General features: G+C 34.9%; 1 protein-coding gene across 1 annotated transcript in view; it reads right to left on the bottom strand.

Annotated features, from left to right (window-relative positions):
- Nucleotides 1-1,771: 1,771 nt before the first annotated feature.
- The window catches only part of LOC121380543 (uncharacterized protein KIAA0930 homolog), a 42,222-nt gene continuing 25,452 nt past the window's right edge, over nucleotides 1,772-18,541 (bottom strand). Inside the window, exons 7-10 of the mRNA XM_041509397.1 lie at nucleotides 16,462-16,653; nucleotides 11,992-12,163; nucleotides 5,031-5,183; nucleotides 1,772-4,533 (exon numbers count right to left, since the gene is read on the bottom strand). Of these exons, the coding sequence (XP_041365331.1) occupies nucleotides 4,493-4,533; nucleotides 5,031-5,183; nucleotides 11,992-12,163; nucleotides 16,462-16,653 (558 nt within the window). The 3' untranslated portion in view covers nucleotides 1,772-4,492. The remainder of the gene's footprint in view (nucleotides 4,534-5,030; nucleotides 5,184-11,991; nucleotides 12,164-16,461; nucleotides 16,654-18,541) is intronic.

Here is an 18,541-nt window from a genome sequence, read left to right as displayed (position 1 = left end):
CTTATTTCACAAATTAGTCATCGTATCTCAAATTGCACTGACTATAAAAATGAACATTCCTGGAGTTTTCATCTTAAAAACATTTCAAACCTGAGAAACATAAACCAAATCTTTTACATTATTGAATTCACTTCAATTGCTATTTTAGTATTTAACATAACAGTTTTAAATTTGTTGTTAAAATGGAGAGGAAGCTGTCGTTTGTTATTTAATTGTTTTTTCCTCTATGGAACCCAGAACAGACCCACAACAGTGAAAATGACATGATAATGATTTAGCAAAAAAAACAAACATAATTAAAGGTAATTTTTAGCTTTTTAACTTTGGCTATTGTAAAAATTAACAAGCATTTTAAGAGCACAGCTAAAGCAATACATGTTCAAGGGCCATAACTTATGTGAAAAACTGGTAAAGTGCCACGAAAGTCAAACTAAATCTGTAACAGAACATGATAAAGTTATATACAAAATTTCAGCTCAATAACTTGTGGCATAATAGAAATAAAAAGTCCAGAATATAAATGTTCATATCTAGTATGTTCAAGGGCCATAACTCTATCAAAAATGGGTAAATCACCCTGAAAGTCATACGTGACCTGTAATAAAACATGATAAAGCTGTACACAAAATTTCAGCTCAATATCTTGTGGCATAATAGAAATAAAAGTCCAGAAAACAAATGTACATATCAAGTAAGTTCAAGGGCCATAACTCTATCAAAAATGGGTAAATCATCCTGAAAGATCTCTAACAGAACATCATAAAGCTATACACAAAATTTTAGATCAATATTTTGATGCATTGTAAAAAAACAAAAACAAAAACAAAAAACATCTGGAAAACTATATGTGGGACAAATGGATAGACAGACAGACCAAAAGACAGACGGACAGAAGGACAGAGATGAAACCTATAGTCCCCTCGGTTCGACCGGAAGGGGACTAAATGGAAAATAAAAATCTGAAGTGAGACAAAAATGTGTAAAATAACATCCCCATAGTAATCATCTTAAACATCTCAAAAATCTAAATAGAGGTCATTTCAATTTTTGAGTAATTCAGTGAAAATTCATTAACTTAATGTATAATATTAACTAAGACTATATATTAAATTAAATCCAATTTCAGATTAAAATATTTTAAATCGTCATATCCGTGAGGTTATGTATTGTGAGGTGAGGTTTACTTGTGTATTATATGAAAATAAACACATTATATACACACGTACTAACTTCCACTATCAAGAATACTCTCTAGACACTGTCACTAAGTAGTACAAATAATCAAGTGGAAATAAAATATGTATGGAATGTTTGACTTCCACTTATATTAGTTCTGTACCAATACGAACTGTATTTTCTACTTCTAGGTCAGAATGGACGTAGATGTTGGTATAAAGGAAGTAATATCACACTGCCTTTCCTCCACAGGAAAATTCTGGTGATTTTTATTATTACAATTTTAACTGTTTAAATCTATCATGAATAACTGGTTACAAATGTAATGTAATTTGGCTAAATGAAGGAATAAATAGCAACTTAACATCACAATTTCTGAACTGCTTTAAAGGACAATGGTATATAAAAAAGGTACAATATAGTAGAAAAACTGTAGATTATATATATATATATATATATATATATATATATATATATATATATATATATATATATATATATATATCAATACCACTACATAGTCTAATTCATCAACATTGCAGTACACTTGTGTTATAATACAATAAATAAAAAGTATGAACACCTGTATAAAAAAAAAAAAAAAAAAAAAAAAAAAAAAAAAAAAAAACCATTACAAAAACTGGTTTGACATAACATTCGTCTTTACTGATGACCAATGAAAGACAGAAGCATAAATTTAAAAATACAATCTGTATTAGTAAACACATCCCTGACACAAGCTTTAAGTAATGGTTTGTACAGAGGACTATTCCAGAAACGAGTCAGTAACAGTACACATCCCTGACACAAGCTTTAGGTAATGGTTTGTACAGAGGAATATTCCAGATAAAAGAGTCAGTATTAGTAAACACATCCCTGACACAAGCTTTAAGTAATGGTTTGTACAGAGGACTATTCCAGATATAAGAGTCAATATTAGTAAACACATTCCTGACACAAGCTTTAAGTAATGGTTTGTACAGAGGACTATTCCAGATATAATCTGTAATTGTAAACACATTCCTGACACAAGCTTTAAGTAATGGCTTGTACAGAGGACTATTCCAGATATAAGAGTCAGTATTAGTAAACACATCCCTGACACAAGCTTTAACTAATGGTTTGTACAGAGGACTATTCCAGATATAGTCACTGAACCTATATACATTTTAACAACCTCTATAAAATACTAGAAAGCTATTATTTCTGTACTCCTTCATAAGATCAATGCTGGGGTGACTAGGATATTTGGTCCACTTGTTTAAAGCAAACATAGCACTTGACCTACCAGTATGTTATAATCAACCACAAACACTCAACAGCAATCGTACGGCTTTGTGGTAAAGGAAAGGAATGTAAATTCAGTTGTAAGTCATCATATTCAAATAACAGCTATTAAGTATATTCACATATATCAATTTTGACACTTAGTCTGGAGAGAAGAAACCCACTACTCTCACTTTTATCAATTAGAAGAAAGGGTTCTTTTATATGCACAACCATTTAACATAAGTCATACAGCACTGGTTAGAATGGAAAAAAAAACATTTGATGATCCTTCCCCTCTCAGGAGAGTGATCTACCACTAAACTACACCCAAATTCCGACTTTCCAGGATCCCACATCAACACCTGACACACACTTTCCAGGATATTCATCAACACCTGACACTCTCTTTCCGGGATCCCCACAACACCTGACACACTCTTTCCGGGACCCCCATCAACAGCTCACTCTCTTTTTCTGGGATCTCCATAAACACCTTTTCTTGGGTCCACATAAACATCTGACACATTCTTTCTGGGATCATATCAACACCTGACACATTCTTTCTAAATCATATCAACACCTAACATTGTTTCTGGGATCATATCAACACCTGACACATTGTTTCTGGGATCATATCAACACCTGACACATTGTTTCTGGGATCATATCAACACCTGACACATTGTTTCTGGGATATCAGCACCTGACACATTGTTTCCGGGATCCATCAGCACCTGAAACATTCTTTCTGGGATCATATCAACACCTGACACATTCTTTCTGGGATCATATCAACTCCTGAAACATTCTTTCTGGGATCATATCAACACTGACATTCTTTCTGGGATCATATCAACACCTGACACATTCTTTCTGGGATCATATCAGCACCTGACACATTCTTTCTGGGATCATATCAGCACCTGACACATTCTTTCTGGGATCATATTAGCACCTGACACATTCTTTCTGGGATCATATCAGCACGTGACACATTCTTTCTGGGATCATATCAGCACCTGACACACTCTTTCTGGGATCATATCAACACCTGACACATTCTTCCTGGGATCATATCAGCACCTGAAACATTCTTTCTGGGATCATATCAATACCTGAAACATTCTTTCTGGGATCATATCAACACCTGAAACATTCTTTCTGAGATCATATCAACACTGACATTCTTTCTGGGATCATATCAACACTGACATTCTTTCTGGGATAATATCAACACTGACATTCTTTCTGGGATCATGTCAACACTCGACATACTCTTCTGGGATTCCCATTTTCCCCATCATTAATCTTCCCTTCCAGAATTAGATCAATTTGAAAGTTGGCACATTTTGAAAGAGTGCAGATATCATTGTTTAAATCACTGAAGAGCTGATATCATTGTTTAAATCACTGAAGTGCTGATATCACTGGTTTAAATCACTTAAGTGCTGATATCACTGGTTTAAATCACTGAAGTGCTGATATCACTGGTTTAAATCACTGAAGTGCTGATATCACTGGTTTAAATCACTTAAGTGCTGATATCATTGTTTAAATCACTGAAGTGCTGATATCACTGGTTTAAATAACTTAAGTGCTGATATCACTGGTTTAAATCACTGAAGTGCTGATATCACTGGTTTAAATCACTGAAGTGCTGATATCACTGGTTTAAATCAATGAAGTGCTGATATCATTGTTTAAATCACTGAAGTGCTGATATCACTGGTTTAAATCACTGAAGTACTGATATCATTGATTTAAATCACTTAAGTGCTGATATCACTGGTTTAAATCACTGAGTGCTGATATCACTGGTTTAAATCACTGAGTACTGATATCACTGGTTTAAATCACTGAAGTACTGATATCATTGATTTAAATCACTTAAGTGATGGTATCATTGGTTTGTATTGTCTTAACAGTTGAAGTGGTGATATCATCAGAGTGTCATAGACTGTTCCTGGAATGGTGTGGATAATAATAATAATATATCTGTGGAATGAGCACCAGTTTTTTGTCCGTGATGTCCCAGCATCAAGTTCTGTCAGTGAGTCAATGCTGGCTCTTGTTGGTTATCTAAAACATCTGCAGAGAAACAAAAAAGAGCTTAGTTCATTTCAGAAAATAAACATATTACACACACACACATACATTTCTTTTTTATTTGTCAGTGTCTGTAAGCAATAAAATGATATTTCATTTTGTATTTTAGAACTTCATTATGTTTGTTATTAAGATCCAGCCTCACCTGTACAGTGGTTAAACTATGAGACAGCCTGTTACCAGGTCCAAGCCAAACACTAGTACACAGTGGGGAGTGTAAAGTCTCTACATGGACTGACACACACTAACACGTTCACCACCAACAGACCAGGAAGCTGAGGTGTGGGTCAAGGACAATGTGCTTGAACTGTTTTTAGATATCAGTGTCTGTACATTTAATGTCTTTCTGATTGCCCTGTTGTTTGTGGTAGCACAAACTTTATTTTATTTCAATCAGCAACACCATAGTAGACACTTGTATTCAAGACAATGAATTCAGTTTATATTTTTAACTAGTGATGCTACAGATCTGTCCATACCTCCTATGATCCAGTGCCATGGCAATGTGATGTAGGTCAGGTAGGAGTTGAGCGCCACACTGCCCGCCCGTCGCTGCTCCTTGAACCAGTAATACGCCTGACCAAACGACTTGCCCCAGAACCCACCGTACTGGTCAACACTGGGCTCAAACTCTGCAGATAAAGTTCACCAACATGTAGACAGACATAAAAACCTCACGATTCACTATAATCAGATTTTCAGGGTTTGTACAAGATGATGCTCACAAACTTAAATAAAATTAAAATAACTAAGAAATGAAATAAAATAAATAAATAAAATACATTTTTAAAAATATTAACCCGTTTCAAGCATCATCACAATGACGTCACTTTGCATTGTTTTCATTTAAAAATTGTTTTCTAAATTAATTGTTGACATTTTTGTCAAAAACAAAGTAAGAAAATGTCAATAAATAGTCTTAGAATGACATATCCAAATATTTGCTAAATTGTTGTTGTACAGCTTATGTTTTTTTGAAAACCAAAATGACCCGTCAAATAGCGCGTGCTATTGTTTGTTATTGTTTCTTGTTTTTTTGTATCGGTTTCTTTTATCTCTACAAAGTTGTCATAATATTCTATTATATATGAACTACATTATGACAGTTGCATTAAAATAGAACAAGTATAACTTTTAATGCCTAAAAAAGGTACAAACACAATCAAATAGTTGTAATCCGACAGCTTAAACAGTCATCGAAAAGCACCATTTCCCTATTTCTATTTATAAACAACAGGTCATTTGACAGCACATTTCCCGCCATACAATTTGACAGCAGTAGTACATATTGCTTGCATGTGCTGCTAACTGTTTTCATTAATAATTACAAAGTCGTTACTTATACTACAGCAGACAATATTCTAACTAGCTACATGTATGTTTGCTTGAACAGTTACGTCGACTATATGATCGAATACGAACATGTGCTCTGTGTTCGTCGTTGTTTTGTTGTGTGTTGTTTTTCTGCCAGATTTTCCTTTTTCCTTTTCAACATGACATATTACATTCACATTGGTATTAATCACTACTGAGTGGATATATATCTGTTCTCATTTTTTCAAAATGAATTACAAACGATAGGTTACAAATATCTGCTGAACTAGTCTGGGCAATACCTTGACCCACATTATTTTCAATAACCAATCACAAAACATTCTCGTAGTGTGTCACACATAATTATGTGACACCACCAGTTTTGGGGTTTTTTTTAATTGAAATAAATTAAAGCATGTACTATACTGTACCAGTCACGAATCCAAGGACTGTGTGTGGGGTGGGGTGTGGGAGTGTAGTGGTGCCGTGAATGGCTTTTTATGAATAAGTTAGCTTATATAAGCTGTGAATGTTTTGTAATTATGTTTGTATGGTGGATGACAATTTTTTTTAAATCAGGCATGCGTGCTGGGATTTTAGGTAGGGGTGTCTGGAGAGCGAAGTTTATAGGGGATTTCAGTCATGCTCCGCCGGAATATGTATTGAATTTGTTTTTGTTTTTTTAATCTGCTCGAGCAGGGACTGGAAAGGGGGGTGGGGGGGGGGGGGGGGGGGGGGGGGGTGGTCGACCCATTCCCTACACACACATCTGCAAATGTTATAAAGATAAATTAATCATCATGAGGTAAACTGTAGTTGTTTTGGATCTACTGTATTTTGATAAATTTATTAGTACCAAAATCTAAAATACGGGCGACTACGACAGAGACATTCGGGCAAACTGAGCTGGCCTGAAACCTTTTCATCATGTACTAGTATTTGCAACATTTCTCCCACAATACTAGTTGTAATTAAATCCATGTAAAAATGTGTAGTGCTTCGTTTGAAATCCTATATTATATATAGCTGGTTGGCAGTAATGCTAAAACTAATAAATGTTTTTTAGTTGGTGGTATTTTCGTTTAATTTGGGCTTAAATTAGCCTGCCCTTCTCCCTTTCCCACCCCTACAAAACAAAACGGGATCCCGTACGCTTATGATTAGTACATCAGGCCTGTATGATACCAATTAGTGTGGATGCATCGGGAGTGTACACACCCTCACTGCAAGGTCCAATTTTTTTCCATTCAAACAGTTATTGACACGGTCCTTTTTCGTGTTACGCAACACCCAAAAAAAATTGTGCGGTAACTATATGGACCTATATAAAATGTGAAAATTACAGTAGGATAATGGTTTGCAATAGATTCAGAGTAAGTAATCACGTTTTTTATTTAAAAAATATGGTAATAACTAAAAAAAATTAAATAACAATTAAAAAGAAAACATTTCCACGTACTTTAACAGAGCCGACACTGTTGTGTAGGAACCGACCAGAAACATTGTTTCTGTCTCAAAAATCGTTAAACAAATTATTTAATGCAAATAAAATGTTGTATTCAGGATGTAATAATCACAAATCATAAAACGATCCTATATTGTTGATTAAAATATTTTTAAAAATCGCAAAAACTTCAAAGTGTAGTTGGCCTATAATATTATCAACGCTTGACCCAGATACAATACTTAGCAGGACCAAATAAAATAAGTAAAATAATAGAAAAATAGTTTACTGATACTGATGTTTTAAGTATGCAACCTCCCTGAAATGACAGCAAAATGGTGTCTTGCACCTTCCATGCTCATTGGTTCATTGTTTAAATCCTAGTTACAGCCTTGAACAGCTATATAGGGTTGCAAATGAATCACAACATATTTTTACATGGATTAATGAATGAATGAATGAATGTTTAACGACACCCCAGCACGAAAAATACATCGGCTATTGGGTGTCAAACTATGGTAATGCAAATAAATAAAGTGATGATCAACATCAATATAAAAATTCAAGACCTAAACAAAAACAGTGTAAAGAACTAACCAAAAACACAAATATCACAGAATTTTACGGATACTGAATTTTACTCAAAACTTCAATTTTGTGCTGTATTGGCCATTCTCAAAGAGAATGTTACACCCCTGCACCACAGTGAGGTTACAGCACACGCAGGGGTACATGGATTACAACTAATATTGTGTCAGAGTAAAATGATGGAAATACATGTTGAAAAGGTTTTAGGGCAGCTCATTTGCCCGAAATGCAAATAATATATAAAGGCAAATAGATGACCAGTGTATATAACTTGTAAATGTCCCCTAGGTGGGGATGGAGTTCACAATAGTTATATAGAAATTGCATATCTGTGACCCATTTCCTTGTGAATTTGGTCATTCTACTCCTCTCCTAAGGGTGGGGCACAAATAGGGGGAAATTAAGCCAATTGTCGTGTCCAGGAACACCATAAAAATATCAATTTTGCGAATTCCGTTAATGTTGTGTCCCCTGTCCCCCCTCCCCTCAGGTAGGAGACAAATTCATTAAACCATCTATCATATAGACAAATGCATTTAAACTATTGTCTTCAGAAATACTAGACCATTTCCAACCAAATTTATTTGGTAGTTGCTCTCACCCATGGAAAACCCAAAACCATGAATTTGGTCATTTTAATCCCCCTAGGAAAATGGGTAGTTGTGGTCAGCAATTTACTCAGGTGACCGTTTAGATCTATTTTGTATCATGCATAAGTGTTCAACACTGGATACACATTATGTATACAGTACATATTTAATTTGGGCTCACACGTTGATGCTTGTTTCTTTGGGTTTAAAACATTTTTTAGGTGAATGGACATTTTACTCTTTTTTTTACAATTGTGACCATGTGAAGCACTATTGCAAGTATCTTGTGTCACAATAAATTACTGAAATGCATAAAATCCTTTTGACTATTTCTATTATTCTAATATCAGTGTCCAGGGTTTCTGCCAGAGGGTATGAAGGGTAAAATTATGTACCCTAAAATCTTGGGAATTAATGGATACGTTTTAATAATTTTTAGAACGATTATAGTAAGATAGCTGCTGCTTAAAGTTTGTACATGAAATGCAGTGTCCAATTTCAAAAGATTCCAAACCCCATAACCACCTAGTAGCAGTTATGATCTGGAGTTTTCAAGTACCCTCAAATTATTGATTACTGGTGTCCTTTACTTTTGACCTTATGACCCAAAGGTTGCATGCACACAGCAAATAGTTTCCAGTTTTACATACCGTACCATGGTAACCAATAGTTTGCATTGGTTACCATGGTAACAGTTTCGATCTGGGTACCATGGTAACATATAGTTTTGAACTAGTTACCATGGTAACAGAATTAATAAGCTTCATATATCTTTTTTACAGACATAGTACAATTATATCACTATACATTGGTTTTTTCTCTGTCCTTGAAAATGATATATTTTTAGAAATTTGTTTTCTCTGTTTTGCATAGAATATCATGGCAACAGAATTCACAATTTTCACCCTTTTCTTGTAAACAGCTGGGAGCTTATTATTACATCATTATACAGTGATTTGTATTCAAATAAATTCATTTAAAACATTTCATATGGGAAACGGTTCCTCTTTTTGCATTGGTTACCATGGTAACAGAATTAATAATGTTCATTTGAAAATGACAGTTAGTGAAAGGGCATATACCTTTTTTAAAACCTTGTGTCATTTGACAAAGATATATAAAGTATGAGAGATAGTATACATATTTTTAGTGTCTAGGTAATGTTGGACACAATGTCCACAAGTTACAAAAATGTGTTGATGGTAGTATGTGCATTTGACCCTATTATTCAAAAACAAAATTGGCTGTCTACTTAATTATTTTTCTAAATCGAGTAGTATGGTTAATAGATCACATCATAGACTTAAATTAAAAGCAAAATATTAGTTTTAAATTAAAGTTTTCATAATTATTAATGAAAAAATGGTATATTGAAAGTTGCAGCTGTTGCCATGGTAACATAAATAATATAACTGACTTTAAAATGTTAGCGTTATGTAGGTGGATATTCTTAGTATATATGTGTGTAATTTCATGCTCAAATATCAACTGATTTTAATAATATTACCAGAAATGTATAATAGTTAATGTTGGACATTATGTTCATAATTTACAAAAAATGTGTTGATAGCCGAATGTGCGTCTGACCCTATTTTTCAGAAAAACAGTGGTTGTCGACTTAATTTTTTCTTTACATCAAGCAGTATGGTTAATAAATCACAGCATAGACTTAAATTAAAAGAAAAATATTAGTTTTAAATTAAAATTTTCATAATTATTAATGAAAATATGGTATATTGAAATTTGCAGCTGTTGCCATGGTAACATAAATAATATAATTGACTATAAAATGTTAGTGTTACATAGGTGGATATTCTTAGTATATGTGTGTAATTTCATGCTGAAATGTCAACTGATTTTAATAATATTACCAGAAATGTATAATAGTTAATGTTGGACATTATGTTTATAATTTACAAAAAATGTGTTGATAGCCGAATGCGCCTTTGACCCTATTTTTCAGAAAAACAGTGGTTGTCGACTTAATTTTTTCTTTACATCAAGCAGTATGGTTAATAAATCACAGCATAGACTTAAATTAAAAGAAAAATATTAGTTTTAAATTAAAATTTTCATAATTATTAATGAAAATATGGTATATTGAAATTTGCAGCTGTTGCCATGGTAACATAAATAATATAACTGACAACAAAATGCTATAATTTCATAGGTGGATTTCCTTTGTATATGTGTGTGTACTTTCATGTTGAAATATCAACAGGTTTTGATATTACTACAAATGTATAATAGTTAATGTTGGACATTATCTTCACAATTTACAAAAAAGTGTTGATGACAGTATGTGCATTGCACCCTATTATTCTGAAAAAAATTGGCAGTCTACGTAATTTTTTCTTTAAATCAATCATTATGCTTAATAAATCAAAGCATACAGTTAAATTAAAAGAAAAATAATAGTGTTTTATTCATGGTTTCTTAATTATTAATGAAAAAATTGTATATTGAAATTTGCAGCTGTTGCCATGGTAACATAAATAAAATAACCATCTACAAAATGCTATCATTACATAGGTGGATCATTATGGTATATATGGGTGTAATTTCATGTTAAAATGTCTATGGATTTTAATAAAATTACTAGAAATGTAGAACAGGTGAAAATTCGTTAAATTTAGCAAAAAGAATGTGGCAGGATAAGGGTTAAAATAAATAAATAAACTGATTAATTAATAACTTATTAAATTAATAAATAAAATAATTATTAAATAAATACATTTTTAAAAATTCCATATATTAATATTTAATCAAAATAATTATAAAAGTTTCAAGGCTAGATAACTGTATCAAGGGAGGTAATTGTAAATCAGTAAACAGAGTGATTACACTCCTGTATCGTGACAACCGTCCGATAACTGTATCAAGGGAGATAATTATAAATCAGTAAACAGAGTGATTACCCTCCTGTATCGTGACAACTGTCAGATAACTGTATCAAGGGAGGTAATTGTAAATCAGTAAACAGTGATTACCCTCCTGTATCGTGACAACTGTCAGATAACTCTATCAAGGGAGGTAATTGTCAATGAGTAAACAGTGATTACCCTCCTGTATCGTGACAAACAGCCGATAACTGTATCAAGGGAGGTAACTCTAAACCAGTAAACAAGAGTGATTACCCCTCTATATTGTGACAACCATCCAATAACTGTATCAAGGGAGGTAACTCTAAACCAGTAAACAGTGATTACCTTCCTGTATCGTGACAACCGTCCGATAACTGTATCAAGGGAGGTAACTCTAAACCAGTAAACAAGAGTGATTACCCCTCTATATCGTGACAACCGTCAATAACTGTATCAAGGGAGGTAACTCTAAACCAGTAAACAGTGATTACCCTCCTGTATCGTGACAACCGTCCGATAACTGTATCAAGGGAGGTAACTCTAAACCAGTAAACAAGAGTGATTACCCCTCTATATTGTGACAACTGTCTGATAACTGTATCAAGGGATGTAACTCTAAACCAGTAAACAGAGTGATTACCCTCCTGTATAGTTCCTGCCTCCACCTCATGACAACCATCCCCTTCATGCACGTCAACATTTTCCGTCTCTGACCGCGACTTCTTCATGCTAGCCGTACGACGGAAACCGCTTCGAACCCACGAGTTGAGTCCCGAACTCGGGTCACTCATTCGTCTTTGTGCATACTGTTGCTGGTTAAAAAACACAAATTAATGAATGGATGGATGGATGGATGGATGATGGAAGGGACAAATGAATGTTTAATGACACTCCAGCACAATAAAATATATGAGATATAAAGAATGGATGATAGACTGACATCAGTCTAAAACAGGACATTATTAGAAAAAATCATCAAAAACACAATGTAAAGAGCTGTACAGAAATACAAATATCACTGGTATTTAAGATCAATTCGGAGTGCAAACAAAATACAAACATTGCTGGTATTTCAGATCAGTTCAGAATGCAATCAAAATACAAACATCACTGGTATTTCAGATCAATTCAGAGTGCAAACAAAATAGAAACATCGCTGGTATTTCAGATCAATTCAGAGTGCAAACAAAATAGAAACATCACTGGTATTTAAAGGAAACATGACACGAGACCATATTATAGCTCATTTTAAAAGAAAAATGATATAAAAATAATATACAAATAACTTTATAACAATAAAATACGTGTAGTTAACTTAAAATGAAGAAATTACGCTAATCAGTATCAAAGTACGATTTATGCATATTTCTTCGTGAGCGTTCGGAAAAAAAGGGAAGTGACGTCAGAGCCGCTGTACTCTTCCATTGTTGTTAACTGTTTATATATGGAGTAAGGGGCTTACGATCTTTTCAGTCCAACAGTGCCGTACTGCGCGGCCTTTGGGTGTAAAAATAAACAGTTTAAATGATCGGGATTGTCTTTTTATGGTTTTCCAAAGGATTGTATCCGAAGAAAGACGCGTGTATTTTATCGCAAAAGAAAAGATTGGACACCAACACCGCATAGTACTTTGGTGTCAGCCTATTTACAGCCCGGAGCCCAAACGTTACCCGGAGACAAAAACAGTACTCGGTTGCGAATGCCGAGGTGTACATTGTACATATTTGGCACAAAGATACACCTCAGCATGATGTATTTATATATGTTAAAACAAAAATGTATAATTTTTTATTTATTTATTTTTTTGGAAATTTTTTTTTGTTTCATGTTAGGGCTGTAGGCCTACATAACAAAATCTGTATTCACCGTCCAAAGAAGGAAACGTCAATAAGTAATTAAATATGGCATATACAAACATGGGATTTGGCATGAGGATACATCTCAGTACGATGTATTTAAATATGTTTTTAAAAAACGTGTAGAAAACAATAATAATTTTAAATAATGTTTTTAATCTTCGGGCGGAATACGTCACAAAAATGTTCCTCATCGCCCGAAGCCCCAAAGCAACACGAAGTTCAATACAAAATAAACCACTACTGTCGGTGTCGAAATAACTATTATGTTTCATCCACGGGCTGACTTGAGAATCGGAGTGTTGTTTTAGTTAATTGGTCCTTTCTTTCCGTGGCCTGCACATGTGATTCCTGATTGGCAGGTGTATATTGCAGGGTATCGACCAGGTAAGTGACTACCACCGTCTAGACATACGTACAAAATACGTGCCAGTTGTTTTAAGATCACAGGGTATTGTGGCGTAACCTGTCGCGACTATAGTACAATGTTAATGGACATTATCAGCCGCCCTGCTTCATTACTGTAAATAATGCTGTAAAACCCTTGATTAAGTAAACTTTCCCATCTAAAATTACAAAACTGACCAATTACGTAGTACCAAAGAAAAGAAAATTATCACTTGGGTATCGTGAGTGGTCGTTTTTACTCTAACGCACCCTACCAATAGGCCTAATAATATGCTACTTTTTTTATGAGAGAAAAATACTATAACCCCATTTCGTTCTATTGATGCAAATAGAAATATATTTAGTTTAAAAGTTGATTATACTCTCAAGTCATTTACGTTGTTTTACAAGCCAGGTTAATGAAAGTGAAGCGCCTTGTCGTAAATTAGAGTGTTTGTTTACACTGTGCATACAGATTTCATTATGTACAGCCCGAACATAAAAAATGCGATATTTTCTAAAAAAAAAAAAAAAAAAATGTTTCTCCTACATTTATATTTTTTACATATTTAAATACATCATATCGAGGTGTATCTTTATGCTAAATATGAACAGTATACACCTCGGCATTAGCATCAGAGGTTTGGTTTTGTCTCCGGGTTACTTTCGGGCTCCGGGCTGTAAATTGGTCGACCGGTCTGGTCTGGCACCATCAGTTTCTCCACCCTCCGACTCGCTATCCGTTTTTTCTTCAGTATCACTGTTGTAAGTAAATGTGTGTCTTTCTTCATTTACTAACAGCTCATATTGATACGGCAAAACGTTTTGCGAACGAACACTCATTGTTTTGGTAAGCTGTGCAAGTCTTAGATTCTTTATGAGTGGTAAGGACTAATGCTTTTAAGTGTAAGGCTTCAGATCAAGCGACGCGTCTCTGACGTCATGGACCTCGTGATTGCCCTGCTCATTAAAGATCGGCAATTTCCGCTAAGAGCTCGTATCTGGGGTTCTTTTATGGAGATATTTTAAGTAATTTATATTTTATAAAAAATGTTTTTAGGTGATTCAATTTATAATTAATTGTACATGGTTGGTGCCAAATATGGTTTACGTGACATGTTTCTTTTAAGATCAATTCAGAGTGCAAACAAAATACAAACATCGCTGGTATTTAAGATCAATTCAGAGTGGAATCGAAATCCAAACATCGCTGGTATTTAAGATCAATTCAGAGTGGAATCGAAATACAAACATCGCTGGTATTTAAGATCAATTCGGAGTGGAATCGAAATACAAACATCGCTGGTATTTAAGATCAATTCGGAGTGGAATCGAAATACAAACATCGCTGGTATTTAAGATCAATTCGGAGTGGAATGGAAATACAAACATCGCTGGTATTTAAGATCAATTCAGAGTGGAATGGAAATACAAACATTGCTGGTATTTATGATGAATTCAGAGTGCAAACAAAATACAAACATCGCTGGTATTTAAGATCAATTCGGAGTGCAAACAAAATACAAACATCGCTGGTATTTAAGATCAATTCAGAGTGCAAACAAAATACAAACATCGCTGGTATTTAAGATCAATTCAGAGTGGAATCGAAATACAAACATCGCTGGTATTTAAGATCAATTCGGAGTGGAATCGAAATACAAACATCGCTGGTATTTAAGATCAATTCGGAGTGGAATCGAAATACAAACATCGCTGGTATTTAAGATCAATTCGGAGTGGAATCGAAATACAAACATCGCTGGTATTTAAGATCAATTCGGAGTGGAATCGAAATACAAACATCGCTGGTATTTAAGATCAATTCAGAGTGCAATCAAGTGTTTATCCACAAATCTCCTACCAAAAAAAACCCAGTGAACTATTAGAATTCAGTTCTTTTTTTATGTACGGATGATTAGTAAATGAATCATTTGAGTAGACCAATAAAGCCATGGAAATTCATATGTTCTGACAACTCTGATGTTAAATGAATTAATTGATGTTTAACAAAACCCCAGCACAAAAAATACATCAACTATTGGGTGTCAAACTAAGGTAAATACAAAAATTAAATGAAGATCAATGCCAATATAAAAATTAAGTGAAGATCAACGCCAATATAAAAATTAAGTGAAGATCAATGCCAATATAAAAATTAAGTGAAGATCAACGCCAATATAAAAATTAAGTGAAGATCAACGACAATATAAAAATTAAGTGAAGATCAATGCCAATATAAAAATTAAGTGAAGATCAACGCCAATATAAAAATTAAGTGAAGATCAACGACAATATAAAAATTCAAAAGTTAAACTCTGATGTTAAAATGCAGAAAATGAAGAGAAATATAAAGCTTATTGACCAATGGAAATAACCAGCAGTGGCCAGTAATAAGACAAACAGCATAAGATAAATAGTAAAGCCAGGTTTAGGTGTTAAATGCCGACAAAGACAAAGTGACATGGCTAAACACTGTGTTTACTGTAAACGACTAAAAATACAAGGTTATGACCATTTTAGAAAGTCGCATATCACCAAGAGATAAACACGTAAATTGGCTGTAAATAAAATAAACTACTTTCAAAATTCAATTTTCTTACATAAACTTATAAGTAATAATAATGACAACTGACAAATGTGAAACATTTTAAATATTGGCAAACGTCTTTATAATTTATTTTTCAGTACTTTAAATATTTATTTTAAAAAGTCAGAACTGCTGACTTCTATGTCCAATTACTTCTAAAAGAAACATTACTGTATTACTCAATAAACTGAACCTCCACAGCCTCTGGTGAGTTAAAGCAGCTCCCACCTCACAACACGATGTAAACGTGTAAACACGGCACACATGTACTCCTCACCTGTTCATCAAAGTCATCAAGTGGAAAGTTTTCCAGATCGGGGGTCTCCGGACCTGACCCCTTCACCCGACTGACGGCCATTTCGGCCTGCCCCTTGCCGTGCGGCCCCCGCATCCGCATGTACTCGACGCGCTTCTGTCCCTTGTACCAGCCGAGTGACATCCGCTGAACCATCTTCGAGGTCAAACTCAGCTACACAACACAGAAAGGGGAATAACTCAACACACTGTAAACTAGGGCTATTAGGTCAAACTCAGCTACACAACACAGAAAGGGGAATAACTCAACACACTGTAAACTAGGGCTATTAGGTCAAACTCAGCTACACAACACAGAAAGGGGAATAACTCACAACACTGTAAACTAGGGCTATTAGGTCAAACTCAGCTACACAACACAGAAAGGGGAACAACTCAACACACTGTAAACTAGGGCTATTAGGTCAAACTCAGCTACACAACACAGAAAGGGGAACAACTCAACACACTGTAAACTAGGGCTATTAGGTCAAACTCAGCTACACAACACAGAAAGGGGAACAACTCAACACACTGTAAACTAGGGCTATTAGGTCAAACTCAGCTACACAACACAGAAAGGGGAACAACTCAACACACTGTAAACTAGGGCTATTAGGTCAAACTCAGCTACACAACACAGAAAGGGGAACAACTCAACACACTGTAAACTAGGGCTATTAGGTCAAACGCAGCTACACAACACAGAAAGGGGAATAACTCAACACACTGTAAACTAGGGCTATTAGGTCAAACTCAGCTACACAACACAGAAAGGGGAACAACTCAACACACTGTAAACTAGGGCTATTAGGTCAAACTCAGCTACACAACACAGAAAGGGGAACAACTCAACACACTGTAAACTAGGGCTATTAGGTCAAACTCAGCTACACAACACAGGAAGGGGAACAACTCAACACACTGTAAACTAGGGCTATTAGGTGTTGAACACAAAAACATCGTGATATTGGTCTACACAATCAGAGAAGAAACCTGTATGTTGCAGTGTAGTTATATGTATAATCAAGAACATTATGGAGGGGTTTCTACTCCAGTAACAGTATGGAGGGGTTTCTACTCCAGTAACAGTATGGAGGGGTTTATACTCCAGTAACATGCTGGATGGGTTTATACTCCAGTCAAAGTATGGAGGGCTCTATACTCCAGTAACAGTATGGAGGGCTCTATACTCCAGTAACAGTATGGAGGGCTCTATACTCCAGTAACAGTATGGAGGGGTTTATACTCCAGTAACAGTATGGAGGGGTTTATACTCCAGTAACAGTATGGAGGGGTTTATATTCCAGTAACAGTATGGAGGGGTTTATACTCAGGTAACAGTATGGAGGGGTTTATACTCCAGTAACAGTATGGAGGGCTCTATACTCCAGTAACAGTATGGAGGGGTTTATACTCGGGTAACAGTATGGAGGGGTTTATACTCAAGTAACAGTATGGAGGGGTTTATACTCCAGTACCAGTATGGAGGGGTTTATACTCCAGTAACAGTATGGAGGGGTTTATACTCAGGTAACAGTATGGAGGGGTTTATACTCAGGTAACAGTATGGAGGGGTTTATACTCCAGTAACAGTATGGAGGGGTTTATACTCAGGTAACAGTATGGAGGGGTTTATACTCCAGTAACAGTATGGAGGGCTCTATACTCCAGTAACAGTATGGAGGGGTTTATACTCCAGTAACAGTATGGAGGGGTTTATACTCAAGTAACAGTATGGAGGGGTTTATACTCCAGTACCAGTATGGAGGGCTTTATACTCCAGTAACAGTATGGAGGGCTTTATACTCCAGTAACAGTATGGAGGGGTTTATATTCCAGTAACAGTATGGAGGGGTTTCTACTCCAGTAACAGTATGGAGGGGTTTCTACTCCAGTAACAGTATGGAGGGGTTTATACTCCAGTAATATGCTGGACGGGTTTATACTCCAGTCAAAGTATGGAGGGCTCTATACTCCAGTAACAGTATGGAGGGCTCTATACTCCAGTAACAGTATGGAGGGGTTTATACTCCAGTAACAGTATGGAGGGGTTTATACTC

This window comes from Gigantopelta aegis, chromosome 9 (genome assembly GCF_016097555.1).
Source record: "Gigantopelta aegis isolate Gae_Host chromosome 9, Gae_host_genome, whole genome shotgun sequence".
Classification (NCBI taxonomy): domain Eukaryota; kingdom Metazoa; phylum Mollusca; class Gastropoda; order Neomphalida; family Peltospiridae; genus Gigantopelta; species Gigantopelta aegis.
Note: the sequence above shows the minus strand (reverse complement) of the source record. Positions and strands in the feature narration are given on the sequence as shown.